The 14,939-nt window shown below is 57.4% G+C and overlaps 1 protein-coding gene across 1 annotated transcript in view; it reads left to right on the top strand.

Moving 5' to 3' along the window:
* Positions 1-10,643: 10,643 nt before the first annotated feature.
* Positions 10,644-14,939, top strand: part of BARHL1 (BarH like homeobox 1) — a 7,696-nt gene continuing 3,400 nt past the window's right edge. Inside the window, exon 1 of the mRNA XM_029921198.1 lies at positions 10,644-11,133. Coding sequence (XP_029777058.1) covers positions 10,668-11,133 — 466 coding nt within the window. The 5' untranslated portion in view covers positions 10,644-10,667. The remainder of the gene's footprint in view (positions 11,134-14,939) is intronic.

The following is a 14,939-nucleotide window of genomic DNA, read 5'->3' as shown; positions in this document are numbered from 1 at the left end:
AAAACCAGTAAACTCAGGGTGCCTGGAGGGCTCAGTCAGGTAAGCGTCCTACTTTGACTCGGGGTATGATCTTGTGGTTCGTGGGTTCAAGCCCCGTGTCGGGCTCTATGCTGACAGCTCAGGACCTGGAGCCTGCTTTAGATTCTCTGTCTCCCTCTCTCTGCCCCTCCCTTGCTCATGCTCCATCTCTCTCTGTCTCTCAAAAATAAATAAACGTTAAAAGAAAAAGAAAACCAGGAAACCAGTAACAAGCGGTGCAAGGACCAACGCTGGACTCCAGACGGTGCCCTGACTCGGACACTGTCTCTGGCAGATCACCTCCTCGGCCACGTCCCTGCAGCGTCTGTAGGAAGTCAGACCCGTCCTTGAGCTCTTAAATCCCTTTTCTCATCTGAAGATTCCAAATGCTGCTCTTCAGCCCGGAGCGCTCCCCGGGGTTTCAGACTCACTTACCCGACTGCCCGCTTGCCGTCTCCACGCAAGCGTCCGCTACTCCGCGCAGGCCAACGCAGCCAGGACACAACACTGGATTTTCTTTCTTTTTTTTTTTTTGGCCACCGAACTTGTTTCTCCCTCAGGTTTTCCCTTTTCATATGCGACACCACCATCAACCTCCTGCTGAAGCAAAAATCTTCATTACTCTTTGCCCTCCTCTCCCACCCGAAACCCAGCAGCCAACCTGTTAACACTACTTCCACAACCTCCCAACCCATCCCCTGTGCCCGAGCCCCGTCCCGTCTCTGGAGGCCACCACGGTACGTTCTTTGCCCAACCCCCGTTACCCTCCCAACCACATCCTCCGCAGAGCAGCTCCTTAGCATTCCAGCAGTTTCCGGAGCTCTTGAGGGAAATCCCGTCTCCCCACCCCCAGCCCAGGGCGGCACCCGAGGTGAGGCAGCCCAAGGCCGCCCTTCCGGCTTCATCTCAAGCCTCGTCTACCCACAGCCACGGCCTTGCTCCTGCCTTATGCTTTCTGTTCGCTTCCACTTCTCCCTGGAACACTCGGGCCCCGATTGTCACCTGCCCACCCCTTCCTGTCATTCAGATCTCAGCTCAGAGACCAAGTCCCCCACTGAAATGGTCTTCCGTGAAATAGCCACTAGTAAAATCCACCCCGGCTTGTTTTGTTTTATTCCCGACAAGACAGTGATGCCTTCTTGCTGCCTGTCTCTCCTCTAGCAGAGATGGTGAGTGGCACCGGGGACCTACGACCCCAAGGGTCCGGTGTATGGTAAGTGCCAGGATCACCGGAAGGGCCCCTGCAGGAAGGCCTGCTCCGGCTCATGTCCCTACAGGCCCAGCGCTGCGCAGGGAGACGCATCCAAGTCTGGTGACTACAGGCCTGCGTTTCTTGATCGTCCCAACGCCATGCAGATGCCACACACACCAACACCACTCAGGAACCTGGCCCAGCCGGGGCCTCGGCAGACCCCCACCTGCTCCCACGGCCAGAGACCCTCCTCCCACCAAACGAGCCCAGGAGAAGCAAGCAGCCTCACTGATTTTGGCTAAAGCCGTCCTGAAGCCTTCCCCCCCCGCAGGGAGCAGCGGGCCTGGTGTGGGAGCACAGGAGAGCACAAGGGACCCCGCCACGGAGCCGGCGGCCATTCCACGCGGCCGAGAGGGTGAGGCTTAGCCTAAGTTCCTGTGTGACCTCGGGCAGATGTCTCAGCCTCTCTATGCTTGTCTGTGAGACAGGACCCTGGCACAGTGTAGGACATCTCCTTGAGCTGAATTAGGTAATGGTCTCAGTAAAGAATGTGTACAGCATGACTAACACAGAGGTTGGCTCTTTTCAGCAGATTAATGGGAATTATCTTTTTTTTTCAATTTTTTATACTTATTTATTATTGAGACAGAGAGAAACAGAGCATGAGTAGGGGAGGGGCAGAGAGAGAGGGAGACACAGAATCGGAAGCAGCTCCAGGCTCTGAGCCATCAGCACAGAGCCCAACATGGGGCTCAAACCCACGAACTGTGAGATCATGACCTGAGCCGAAGTCGGATGCTCAACCGACTGAGCCCCCCAGGGGCCCCCTGAATTATCTTCTTAATAAAGCACACTGGAAAGGGGCAGCCAGAATCCTATCAGCAATGAGGGCAGAGAGTGTGCTTTTCAAAGAAACAAAAAGCTTTTGTGTCCGGGTATATCAAGAAGGTGAAGGTGTTTTGAATTGAACCCACTTTTTTGCTCAAACTCCCTGTAAAAAGAGGAAGGGGGCACATCAAGACACAGATTTTCTGGAAGTGCGCGAAGTTAGGTTCTGTCCACCGAAGGCCAGGGCAAGCTCGGCTATGGCAAAGAGAGGGATGACCGGATGTGGCCCCTCCAGGCCTGCTTTTCTTTCCAAGGCCCCAGGGCCAAGGGCAAGTACGGAGTTGCCAGAAAAAGCTACCGGACGTCTCTTTTGCTTATGCAATCACGTCGTGGCCCAGCAGGGTGGGCCGCGTGCTGGGAGGCTTTCTGGGGCTGTAACGGGTGCCCTGGGGGAGCGCCCCCACCCCCAAACCCCGGCCCCACAACCCGGCCGGCCGCCCTGGAGATCCCAGCTTCTGGAAGCTCCAGGCCCAGGCCGGAAGCTTCCACGCCGAGAGTCCCTCAGCTCCTTGTCCTACAGCGCCACCTGCTGGCAAGCCCCAGTCGAGGCCGCGGAGGTTCCTGGCCCTTCCCTCCCCCAGCTCAGTCCTTCCCTCCTCATTAATTATTCGTGCCCACACGGAGCCCCAGGTCAGATTCCAGTCTCCTTCCACTGTCTTGGGTATCTGGTTCCATCCGTTGAACACTTGTGCTCGCCTGCGTTGGACTCTGGCTGGGGGCTCCCCCGCACAACTGGGGTTGCTCTATCTGCCCTTTGAGACCCAGGGTCCAGTCCCTGAAGGTTCCAGCCTGGAGCGGCCTTGGGAATCACCCCCCACCACCATTCCCCTGACTTCACAGATGGAAAGTAGATGTCCCAGGAGGCCTGGGGGCAGTCAATAAGCGAGCCCCTGGCCAGTGACCAGCCCACCGCATGTCCCAGAACCTGCTCCCAAAACTACTTCTCTGAGATAGGTGGAAATGGGGGAGCTTAGCTTTGCATCCCAAGTCTTCCTCCTCAACCACCAATACATGCGGGGGGAGGATGGCCGTCACCAGAGCTGTGGCCTTGTGCCCCTGGTTTTGCTCATTTCCCTGCTGGTTGACATTCTACCTCCTGGTTGAGTTTCTTGGCAACAGCTCATCGTAACCAAACAAAGAGGCCCATGTACACCATCTCCACGTCTTCACCGGCCACGGGGGAGTAGCTGGACCCTCCCCTGGTCAGCCGGAAATGCCTTGAAGTGTCTTCCAGATGGGAGGGGGCTGTGTCCATGCCAATGAGCACTTGGCAGGAAGGGGAGAGGGTGCAGGCTTGTGGTTGAGACGGGAATTCTGGAAACAGGACTCCTGGGCAGTGAGGGGTTTGAGAAAGCATCCAGTCCTCCCAAGAAGACTGGAGGGTGGCAGAGTGACTTAGCAGACAAAGTGGCACAGGGACAGACCTCCTGGGGGGTTGGTCTGGCTTTCCTGTCATGCTCAACACCCACTCCCTCCAGTCTACTTCCAGATTCTTTTCTTAGGTTTATTTATTTTTGAGAGAGAGAGGGGGAGAGAGCTAGCAGGGGAGGGGTAGGGGGGGAAGAGAGAGAATCCTAAGCAGGCTCCACGTTCAGCACTGAGCCCAATGTGGGGCTCAAACCCACGAACCATGAGCTCATAACCTGAGTGAAATCAACAGCCAGATGCTCAACCGACTGAGCCCCCCAGGCGCCCCCACTTCCAGATTTTGAAACCAGAGCCCAAACCTCATTCACTCTCGCCTCACTCCTCTCCCTCTCTGTCTCTCTGTCTCAAGATCTGTCTTACAACCATTGTTTTCTTGGCCAGAGGAAAAGAGATGGGGTTCCGGAGTCTGACTGCAGTGCAGGATTTTTATCAGAGCTGGGAGCAGTGAGCCAATGGCGATTTCTGCTTCTGCCTGGCAGGGGGTGGCCAGCTGTCTGAAGAGGACACCGTGCTCCTGGGTCATAGATCTAAGCCCTGTCCCCAGGGTTGGCCCTGGGGTCCAGACAGAGATGGTTTGGCTTTTTGGTTCACTTATGCCAGCACCTCAACTAGTGCTGGTTTAGAAATCACAGATTTGGGGGCTAGAGAAGGCACCTCTCCATGGCAGCAGGCGGGCCTTGCCGAAGCCAGACAGGCTGTCTCCCATCCAAGTACTAACCAGGCCCGACCCTGCTTAGCTTCTGAGATCAGACGAGATCGGGCGCGTTCAGGGTGGTATGGCCGTAGACCAGACGGTCTGTTTCCAAACAGCCATCTTCTCTCGTGTTGCACTTGTTGGACCCAACCGGTCTTTTTGTGGCATTTCTCTTTTACTTGGGAAATGCTTTGATGCTTGAAATCATGAAAGGGAGAAAAGAAGAGAGAGAGAGAGAAGAAAGGAAGGAAGAGAGAGAAAAAGAGAGAGAAGAAGGAAAGAAAGAAGGAAGGAAGGGAGAAAAAGGAAAGGAAGGAGGGAGGGAGAAAGGAAACTAGATTGGCTTTTTATACAGATTCCCAGCAGGTAAATTTTACATTTTTTTAATGCATATTTATTTTTGAGAGAGAGAGAGAGAACGTGGGGGGAGGGGCAGAGAGAGGGAGACACAGAACCTGAAGCAGCTCCAGGCTCTGAGCTGTCAGCACAGAGCCTGATGTGAGGCTCGAACCCACGAACTGCGAGATCATGACCTGAGCCAAAGTCGGACGTTTCCCCACCTGAGCCCCCCAGGCGCCCCAGTAAAATTTAAATTTGAATCCACCAGTGAGAAATTATCTACAAAAAGGAGTTTGGATTGATGGGCACCACTGCTCTCATTGGATTTGTGAGACAGGTCCTTCCTGTCGCATCCTCCATGGCATCGCCAGCATCCAGCTCACGCCAGAGGGCAGGCTCCAAAGGGAAAAAGGGAGGGAGGGAGGGAAGGAGAGAACTAGGGAGGAGGGCACAGAGGTGGGGAGGGGGAGGAGGAGGCGAGAAAGATAGAGAATATGTTCTCTTTCTGGTTTCAGGAGCTCCAGGGGGTTTTGAGCTAAACCAACACAAGTGGCGGAGAACAGCTTGACCCTGAAGGCCCGAGAATTGTCCAAATCCTTGTCCAACCCATCTGCTTGCAGAGCAGAGAGATCTTAGCATCCAGGCCTGGCCTATCTCATCCAGATCCCCTACCCACTCCACATGGAAACCAGGTTTTAGTGGGAGGGCCCTGGGCGCAGAGGGGAGCCGACCTCCGCGGTGGGGGCTGGCGAGACCAGACCAGCTGCTGGGGCAAAGGCCCCGGCGGTTGTCACTTGTGCCCCGAATTGCATAACAGCTCCTCCCCAGGATCGGAGGCCACTGCGGAGCCCCGGTAAATGCCACGTCAAGTGGCCACCATCATCCTCACGTGAAAGACACACGGCTCAGAGCGTGTCTGCTCACGGTCACAGTGCATAAGGCCCTTGCCTGAGGCCCACATTTATAGGACTGCCCCAAATTCAGTACCAAGACCAGCAATACTTTAATGCAATATTTTCTTAACTCTTTTTTTTCAAGTTCATTGATTTATTTTAGAGAGCGCACGTGAGCTAGCAGGGAGGGGGCAGAGAGAGAGGAAGAGAGAAGATCCCAAGCAGGTTCCCCGCTGTCAGTGCCGAGCCTGATGTGGGGCTCAAATCCACAGTCTGAGGGATCAGGACCTGAGCTGAAATCAAGAGTCAGACGCCTAACTGACGGAGCCACCCAGGCACCCCTGATGGCAATAATGTTTTTAATCAAAATTTAAAATCATTGATGGACAAAACAGCCATGGTTTCAGTAAAGACGCCTGTGACTCACCTCATTGTCCCACCTCGGTCCCAGCGTGGGCGCTGGGGCCAGGATTCAGGATTCTGCTTTGAATCCAGCCAAGTCTGCAGTCCGTCTAGTCAGCCCCCTTCCCCGACCACACTGCACTGCTCCCAGCCCCGGTCACCCGGACCTTGAGTGACATGCAAGTCACAGCTCTGTGTGAATCCGAGGATCATTCTCAACAAGATTTGGTCCCATGTCCCTGTGTGTGGCCAGAACCATCCCTCCTCCATGCTGGGGGCCGGGTAGCACTCAGTGGAGAGGGAGGTGAGGCTGGGAAGAAGGAGATGGTAAGAACCATGGTCCAGCCAGAGGCCCGGATGCTCCCGGAACCCTTCCTGACCCAAGGCCAAGCCCCAGCCAAGAGCTCCAGGTGAAGGAGGCTGTGAATTCTACAAGCAGACCGCTTCATCGCCATCCAAGGACCCCTTCCACCCGCAGCCCTCACTGCAGACCTCGGATGTTTTGTATCAAAAGGAAAGCTGAGGTCCAGGCAACAGAGATGCTCTGTCCAGAGTAAGGGCGGGGCCAGAGCCCAAGTCTTCCAGAGACTTGTCCACACCGATGTCCTTCCTGCCCCTGGAGAAAAGTGACAGCTCCTTCTCTGGGGGTATCTCTCTGTCTATGGAAGAGTAGATTGGGATCTTCTAGGGCTCTGGGTCCTTGAAAGGGCTGAAGTGTTGTTGTTTTTTAAAGCAACCTCGGGGTCAGCTGGGTGGCTCAGTTGGTTAAGTGTCTGACTTCTGCTCAGGTCATGATCTCACAGTTCCTGGGTTGGAGCCCCGCATCGGGCTCTATGGTGACAGCTCAGAGCCTGGAGCCTGCTTCGAATTCTGTGGCTCCCTCTCTGTTCCTCCCCCGCTCATACTCTGCTCTCAAAAATAAATAAACTTGAAGAAGAAGAAGAAGGAGAAGAAGAAGAAGAAGAAGAAGAAGAAGAAGAAGAAGAAGAAGAAGAAGAAGAAGAAGTCATCTACAGAGAACGTTAAAAGAAAAATAAAGCAACCTCAAAGGCCGGGGGAGGCATGGACTGGAATTTGAGGCCAGAGGGTCCAAGAGGGAGTGGGGGGCTGGGGAGGAGGGTTTGGAATCCATACAAGGGAGCCTGGAACAGGAGCCTGGGCACTGGCGTGGCAGCTCTGGCACTTGCGTGAGCCTGAGCAGTCCTGGGAGCCCCGTTGAGGAAGTGCTCCTGTCACACTCATTCACTTTACTTCCCTTGAGGCCCCCATGCCCCTCCACCAGGCCCTCTACCTCCTCCGGGAGGGGGCCAAGACAGCCAAGGGCAGGGAACTGGGCTGGGGAGAGGGAGAGAGGTCTGCTTCCCGCTCTGTAAAGGGAGCTCTCAGAGATCAAGTCACTTGTTATGGTCCACACCCAGCTCTGCTGGACCTCAAAGCCCATATATCCCTCCCAGGACCAACCAGGCTCCTTTCTCAAAGGGTAGGGCAGATCACCCACCAGGGAACCTCTGGGTACTTAGTCAAATGCCAGTTCCTGGGCGCATAACCAAGAGCTCAGGGGAGCAGCACACACAAGCCTCCCAGGCTCTGAGCAGGCTGAGACGCTAGAACCAGAAATGGGATGGAGAAAAGAGCAAGGGAGAGGCCTGGTGGTGGACCCAGATAGGAATAAAACGAGGTGAATGAGAGATGCTGAACCTCAAACAAAATTCCAAATGAAATAAATTGCCTCCCGTGTTCTGTTAGAACAGACCGTGCTAATTCAACACTCGTGATAGTATACTAACTACCTGTTAAATACTCTTGGGCTTCAAGTGCTGAGAAGCCAGCCAGGGCCGCAGGAAGTTGGGGTTCATGCTGTTCTGTTCAACCGTCAAAGGTTCGCTTTTACACGCACACGCACACGCACACGCACGCGCACACACACACACCCCCCACATCCTGCTGCGGCTCTGATCTCCTTGAGCGAGTGCTCGGCCCTCCTGGAGGCTTGGTATTCGCTGGGTCCGGGATGCAAACCCCAGCCTAAGACCAGGAAGCCAGAAAATGTCTGTGCTCCGCAAGATGCAGATCCGCCCCGGGGGCAGGGGCCGCACAAGACCCACCTGTGGACAAGAGCAGGACACTGATTTTCTCACCACCTGGCCGGGTCCATGGATCAGGGCCGTGGGGAGCAGCACGACTTCTAAGAAGCCCAGGATGGGAGATCCTGTTGCCCGGGAGTTGAGACTTTGAGTGCCCGGCGGGGGTGGGGTTGCTCCGGAGATTCATCAGCGGGGCCCCAAGGAGCAGGGGTGGGGCCAGAGAGTAGAGTGGAAAAGCCTCCAGAGGCACCCGGAGAAGAAACCAGGCCCAAGCTGGGGGCTGCGGGGTCCTTGTGATTTATGTCCCCCTCCCAATTCTCCCAAAGAAAATGAACGACCTGCCGGCCGGCCAGCCTGCCCTGGGAGGTGCCCACGGCCACCGAGACCGAGCCGGGGTGGGGGCCTGTCTGCTGGAGCCCCTTGGCGCCCGCCCTCCCGCCTCCCCGACAGCTTGCAGCCGAGCGGGGCCCACGGTCCCTGGGGAGCCGCCCATCTTTGCTCCCAGCCTGGCCGGCCGGCGCGAGGCCGCTTCCAATCTGCCGGCGGGCGCAGGGGGAGAGCGTGGGGAGCCAGGCGTGAGGCCACCGACAATCTCGCTGGAGGAAGAAGAAAGTTTCTGCTCGCTGGGCTGCACGGGGCTCCCACGGGCCGAGTCTCGACTTTGGCGGGATTCAGGGGCCTCACTGTTCCCCTGCGGTCTCCGACGTGGGGTCCGGGTAGTTTTCTGGGGGCTCCTGGGGAAGGGGACACGGCAGTATGCAGGCCCGCCTGGGAAGGCCGGGCTCCCAGTGCAGAGCTGGTGAGGGGCGCCTCGGGCCCGCGGGGCCAGCTCGGCTCTCTCTTCTCTCAACCACAGACCTGGGTCTCGATCCCTGGGGCCGTGCCAAGATGACCCAGGCGCAGGATGCCCTTCAGATCTGCCCACCACCCTGGGCCCCGACACCGGAGGTCAACCCTGGAAAGGCGCAGATCCGGAGTGCCATGGCTGGGGCCGTAGGGAGGGCGAGGGGGAGTGTTATTCACAATGGAAAGACTGCGTTTCCAGCGCTGCCTTGAAAATACATCCCAGGGCGGCTCCAGCTGTGTGCGGTGTAAAGAAGCCATTTGCAGATGTCTACACTGGCACCGGGAAGCTCTTGTTTGGAGGTACAAAAACAGCCGATGCCCCAGACACCCGCTCTGGGCTGGAAAGGGGTCCCTGCCTTCTTTGTCCGGGGCCCTGCCTCCCTGGGGCCACACACATTCTCGGGGTCTTCAATGTTCCAGACACGATCTTCCTACGTTCTCCCCTCTCCTCGCACAATGAAACCACCTGCCTGCCTCGCTTTCCCAAAGCCCACAGGGTCCAAAGCCCGCAGAGAGAGGGCTGCAAATGTCCTCGGCGGGAAACATTTAGAGCCCAAACGAAACGCTCCCAAACAATGTCTTAAACTACAATCTCTTCCCCACACCAGGTTAGGGCTCCTACACACACACACACACACACACACACACACACACACACACACTTCTTTCTCTGCTGGGTTTAGTCCCTTTCTCTTGCTGGAACGAGAAAAATGCAGGGCGGTGGGGGGAGGTCGTTGTGGAGAAAGGATCTCTGACAGCTCCGCGGACGAATAATTTGAATAACTGTAGAAGAGGGGAAGGGGAAACTTTAAAAACCTCCCATCCTGACCCACCGGCAGCGGCAGCCGGCTTCGGACCCCTCCCCGCCAGCCCATGCCCCCCTCGGCTAATCACCCTCATTAGAAGCCTCATCACTGGCCTAATGAAAGCAAACCGTGTGGAAATCGCCGGTAAACAGTTGGGTCTGTGCTGTAATTAATTCAGTGTCTCTTTTAATCAAACTGAAAGGGAATCGAGCAGCGGCTTGCGGAGCCGTGACATCACCCCCAAAATCGGCCGGAGCCAATCAGCATCATCACTCCGGGGACACGTGGGCGAGTCCCCTTTAAAAAAAACACACAACACAACGAAAAAAAAAAAGAAACAAAAAAAAACCCAGCCCCAAAGTAAAAGTGACACAAGTTCATTTTTTAAAGGAAGGGGGGGAGGCGAAGGCGCGCGCGGAGGACGCGCTGAGAGCTGCAATCGCGGAGCCGGAGGCGCTGTCCTCGGTGCTGACGGGCCCCCGGAGCGGCGGGAGCGAGGCGACAGGACCTCCCCGGCCAGGTGGAGCGTCATGCGCCGCGGGCCGCCGCCGCCGCCGCTCTCCGCGGTGCTGACGCCTCCAGGTGCGCTCCGTTCCGCCGCCTGGTAGCGCGGCTCCAGCCCGCCGCTCTCCGCGGTTCTGACCCCGCTGCCCTCGGCCACTGCTAGCCTGGAGGAAGCGTGCGGTTTGGATTTTTTTAAGCCGTTCTTTATTTAGACTCCAACATCCTCGCATCTCTTCTGTGCCAAAGGGGCGCTCAGGCCGTCCATCTCCCCCTTTGCTCTCCCCAACTTGGCGCACCCTCCCTCCCATTCCTCCCTGACACTCCCACCACCCCCCCTCGGCTCGGCAGCTCGGCGCGATGCTGCAGAAGACGCGCTGAGCCCTTTTGGATCTAATGCGCAGAGGAGGTTGGCCCAGAGCTCCCCGGCTCCCCCAAGGCTGAACTCCGTCCAAGGTGCCCGCAGGCTCCCTGCCCGCCTTCCCCATGCCAGCCCGCAGCTAGGGGCAGGGGCAGCGGCGGCTGGGGTTGGGGGTGGGTGGGGAGCTTTTGGGGAGGACAGGTCGCAGCTTGGCTATGGAAGGCTCCAATGGCTTTGGGATCGACTCCATTCTCTCCCACCGCGCGGCCAGCCCCGCCCTTCCCAAGGGGGACCCCTTGCTTGGGGACTGCCGCTCGCCCCTGGAGCTGAGTCCGCGCTCGGAGAGCAGCAGCGACTGCTCTTCACCAGCCTCGCCGGGAAGGGACTGTCTGGAGACGGGCACCCCGCGGCCCGGTGGGGCATCAGGCCCAGGTTTGGACTCTCACCTGCAGCCCGGGCAGCTCTCGGTCCCAGCCCAGTCACGCACCGTGACCTCCTCCTTTCTGATCAGGGACATCCTTGCCGACTGCAAACCACTAGCGGCCTGTGCACCCTACTCTAGCAGCGGGCAGCCGGCCGCCCCTGAGCCTGGGGGCCGTCTTGTGGCCAAGGCTGGGGAGGACTTTAGAGACAAGCTGGACAAAAGTGGCAGCAACGCCTCATCGGACTCTGAGTATAAAGGTAAGAAAACGGGAGGAGAAAACTTGTGGGCGGGCACGGCTATATTTCTAAAAACACACAGGGACATGTAGATGCCCACTTGGGGTTCCCTGGGGCCCAGGCTGAACCTTTTGGTTTTGTCTGAACCTTTAAGCTGGCCCCATCGGTATGCCTTCGAGGAAAAAGAGTCCGTCCGGTGGAGAAAGCAGAACAGGGATACAGTGTGCCCCAGGAGAGAGTCCACAAAATGCACAAAACCAACTTTCTAAACTTCACCTGGGACCACTTTTCCAGCAGCACCGGTGGGCAGGAGGAAGTTCCTATCAGACTAGTTCTCTGGGAAAAAATCTTGCAGAAGCAATGGAATATCCAAAAGGTTCTGCTTGAACAGCCTTTTCTAAGTCTGAAAACCTAGCAGGACATTTCAGGTGGAGGCTTAAGAACAGTCAGAATTTCCCCCTTTAATCTGAACTTCCAGGCAGGAAGGCGAGCTGAGCTCTCCCTCCCGTCGGGCCCAAAATGATGTGGGCCCTGGGAATCATACAAAAGAAAGACTCACTTCAAAGTAGAAACAGCAGCCAGGCGGACAGTCGGTTCAGAGGTCTGGTGGAGGGGAGGACCCTGAGCCCACCCAACGGTTCTCACTGAATGTGATTTCAAGCTACAACTTCAGGTTGTGTATGGGACTCGGAGCCTTCCGAGTGACCAGTCCCATTTTTCCTGTATTGGGATCGGGGCCCCTTCATTCGCCTTTCACCTCCTAAGAATCAAATCTTTTTGTTGTTGTCATTTCTTTTACATCCCCTCTTGACCAGGAAGTGGAGATTGGGATTAGGAGGAAAGGGGGAAGGAAGGGAGGAAAGAAGGAAGAAAGGAAAAGAGTTCTAATTTTGTTTCTCATCCCCAGCCACCACGTTGGTGAGGCCAGGGGTGCAAAATTATTTCCAGGAAGAGGTGAGAAGGCAGGAGGGAGGGAAGGAGTCTCCGTGTGTCCAGGGAGGGAGCCCCGTGTCCCACCCGGCAGAAAACCAGGGGCCGGCAGAGCTCGTCCAGTCTTGCAGTTAATTCCGGGAGCCCTTTTCATGAGGCAAAACTTTCCGAATAAAGGCAACCTCTTTATTGTCTGGGGAACCCTGAACCTGCTGTACCCTATTTGTACTAAGGCTTCGCATGAATTTAAGGGAAGCTCCTTTAACGCTCTCCTCCCAACTATGAATTCATTTCTGGCCGAGCCCCGACCACAAACCGAGACCCATTTGGGGCCGCACTCTGCATCTCACTGCCCTCCACTTCCCCACACAACCTGCCCCGTCTCCTTCAGCCCCCCTGGGCCAGCCGTGCCTAGAAAAGGGGGCAGTCGAGCTAGAAAACCCAGAAAGCAGGTGCAGAGGCATGTAGCCCAGCGACCCTTGCCCCTCCCCCGGGGCCTGTTCAGAGAGGCAAAGAAGACTTGCCTTGGAGAAAGACAGGAGGTAGGAGGGGGGCTAGGTGATGTGAATATGTATTTATAACATCGCGTCTTATTATTTATAATTCTCAACAACACCCCCGGCTTTATGGTTAGAGTAAGGGGCAAGAATCCTGCTGCTGGTGGTCAAAGATAGTTCCGCTGTTGTCTCCTTTTATTTCTTTGCCCGTAGGTGGGATTTTGAGGCGAGATTTCGTTTAAGATAATTGGAATATCAATTTTCTTCTCCTGTCCCTGATGATATCTGATCAGGGAGGTGATGAGGGCCGGCTATCCACATATCACTTAAATAGGTTTGGAGCAGAGGAGGGGGGGGGGGAGTTCGCCCTCGCCCCCGCCCCTCCCCCCCAGGCACTGCTGTCTTTGCACTTACAAAGCTCCAGGGTGAGAAAGAAAGTGGAAACATGTGCCTCTAAGACCATGTCTGGAGCGGTTCTCCTAAACGCGGAGGCGTTTTTCAGGGCCGCGTTAGGAAACCTTGCTGAGAGAGACACACACACCGAGCGCACCAGCCGGCTGGCCGGGTTGAGCGTCCAAGCCATTCGACTACCCATCCACCTTCTCTGCTAAGAATAATTTCTTCCAAGGAGGGTACAGAGGGAAGGTCACTTCCATCCTGAGTTTTGGGCATCAAAGGCTCCTCAAACCTCACATTGAGAGGAACCGAAACCAGGCTTTGAAGTCAGGCCGCCAGGTCCTGCCTGCTAGAGCCAGTGTCCGTGGAGAAATCAAGCCAGCGCTTTGCTCAGGGCAGGAGCAGGCGGGGTCGGCGGGCCTGGAACTCGGGGGATCTGAGATGTGGCCTCCAAAACAGAGTTTGGGGCCCCGTTGGGCCGAGACTGTTCTGGAGGCTGAGGCTGAGTGGCACCGAGTGCGGACCCGAGGTTCCAGCCGGTGTCAAAGAGGGATTAGCGGAAAGGCCGGGCGTCTGCCCGTTCCTCCTGACATCACAAATTCAACCCCCCTACCCACCTCAGCCCTGAGAAGCTGGGGGTTTTCAGAGACCGGACATTTCCATCAGAAAGTAAGATTTCCACAATATCGAATTTGAGATTTAAATAATTGTTTCCTCACACTTGTTTCAACTTTACCTTCGGGCACAGACAGAACCCAAATTTCGCTCATCCTAACACACCTCCTGAGGTGGCCGTGCCCAGGGTGGCCTCAGCGGAGGGGCAGGGGCAGCGAGGGACCGGTGCAACAGCCTGATGGAGGTCGGAGGGAGGGATGGAGGCAACGGGCACAGTTTCTCCCGAGAAAGCAGCTCTCTCTGCTTGCCTGCCTGCCTGCCTCCCTGCACCGGGTGCCCGGCCCTCCCGGCCGAGAACCTCTGCCTTTCCGGTTGAAAAGTCTCGCTCCCTGGTGGCTCAATTAACCGGATTATTGTTTCCTACAGAGAGAAATCAACTTGCATTCGGCCGAACCCTGTCACTGCAAACGTCACGCACAATGAAACTGACCATAAAAGAAAAATGAGAAAAAGTGGGGGGAAGCCCCAGCTCGCCCAGCCAGTTTGGGGGACATGGTCTTTTGGGTGGTAGCGTCACTTTAGGGAGAGAAGGAGGGAGACCACGGAGTTTGCGCCATCGAGTTTTCGGCGCCGTCGGCCCAGGACCACAGGGCGTGGGGGGTAAAAGAAACCGCCCGGTCCGGACCATTCTTGAGGCTGCGGAGCGGGGGCGCCGCCGGGGCGTCCGGATCGAGGGGCGGGAACTCGCCAGTGCGCAACGTACGGCCCAGAAACTCTGGCCGCAGCGACGCGCGCATCCGAGGGGCGAACGCGCCGCCGAGCGTTCCGGGCGCCCCGCGCTCCCGCTCCGGCCCCGGCGCTCGGCCCTCCGCGCAGTTGGCAGGCAGCTTGGGGACAGCGGCCGCGACGGCTCCGGATCCGCAGCTCGCAGCGCCAGGCGAGCTGGGAGGACCGTGATCCGTTTCCTAGGACCACGATTCGCGGCGGGGCGAACAGGATTTTGTCTCTCCAGGCGGGTTTTCCTCCCCACATTCGGGTCCTCAGCTTCCTCCTTTCCTGGTCCGCACGCGGCCGGAAAATCGGGGTGCGGATGCGGGGCACAGACCCGCACCCCCGAGAGGGTGCCTAAGCAGCCCGCCCGCTGCAGCCGCAGGGCCCCTCCGCTCCTCCGCGGCCGCCCGGCTCCGTCGCGGTCCCTCCGTTCCTCCCTCCAGCGAGCGCGCCCAGGGCTCCCGGTCTCTCGCTCCGGGTCGTTTGTCCCCGGAGGTCTCAGCCCTCCGCCGCCGCCGCCGGGGTACACGCCCTGGTTTCGGGGCCCCGGAGGTCCCGCCTGGCAGCGAAGTGCGGCGGGGCCACGGCGGCGGCCGGGAGCCGCGGGGACGAGAACCG

Source organism: Suricata suricatta, chromosome 13 (assembly GCF_006229205.1).
Source record: "Suricata suricatta isolate VVHF042 chromosome 13, meerkat_22Aug2017_6uvM2_HiC, whole genome shotgun sequence".
NCBI lineage: Eukaryota > Metazoa > Chordata > Mammalia > Carnivora > Herpestidae > Suricata > Suricata suricatta.
This window is presented reverse-complemented; position numbering and strand designations above follow the sequence as displayed.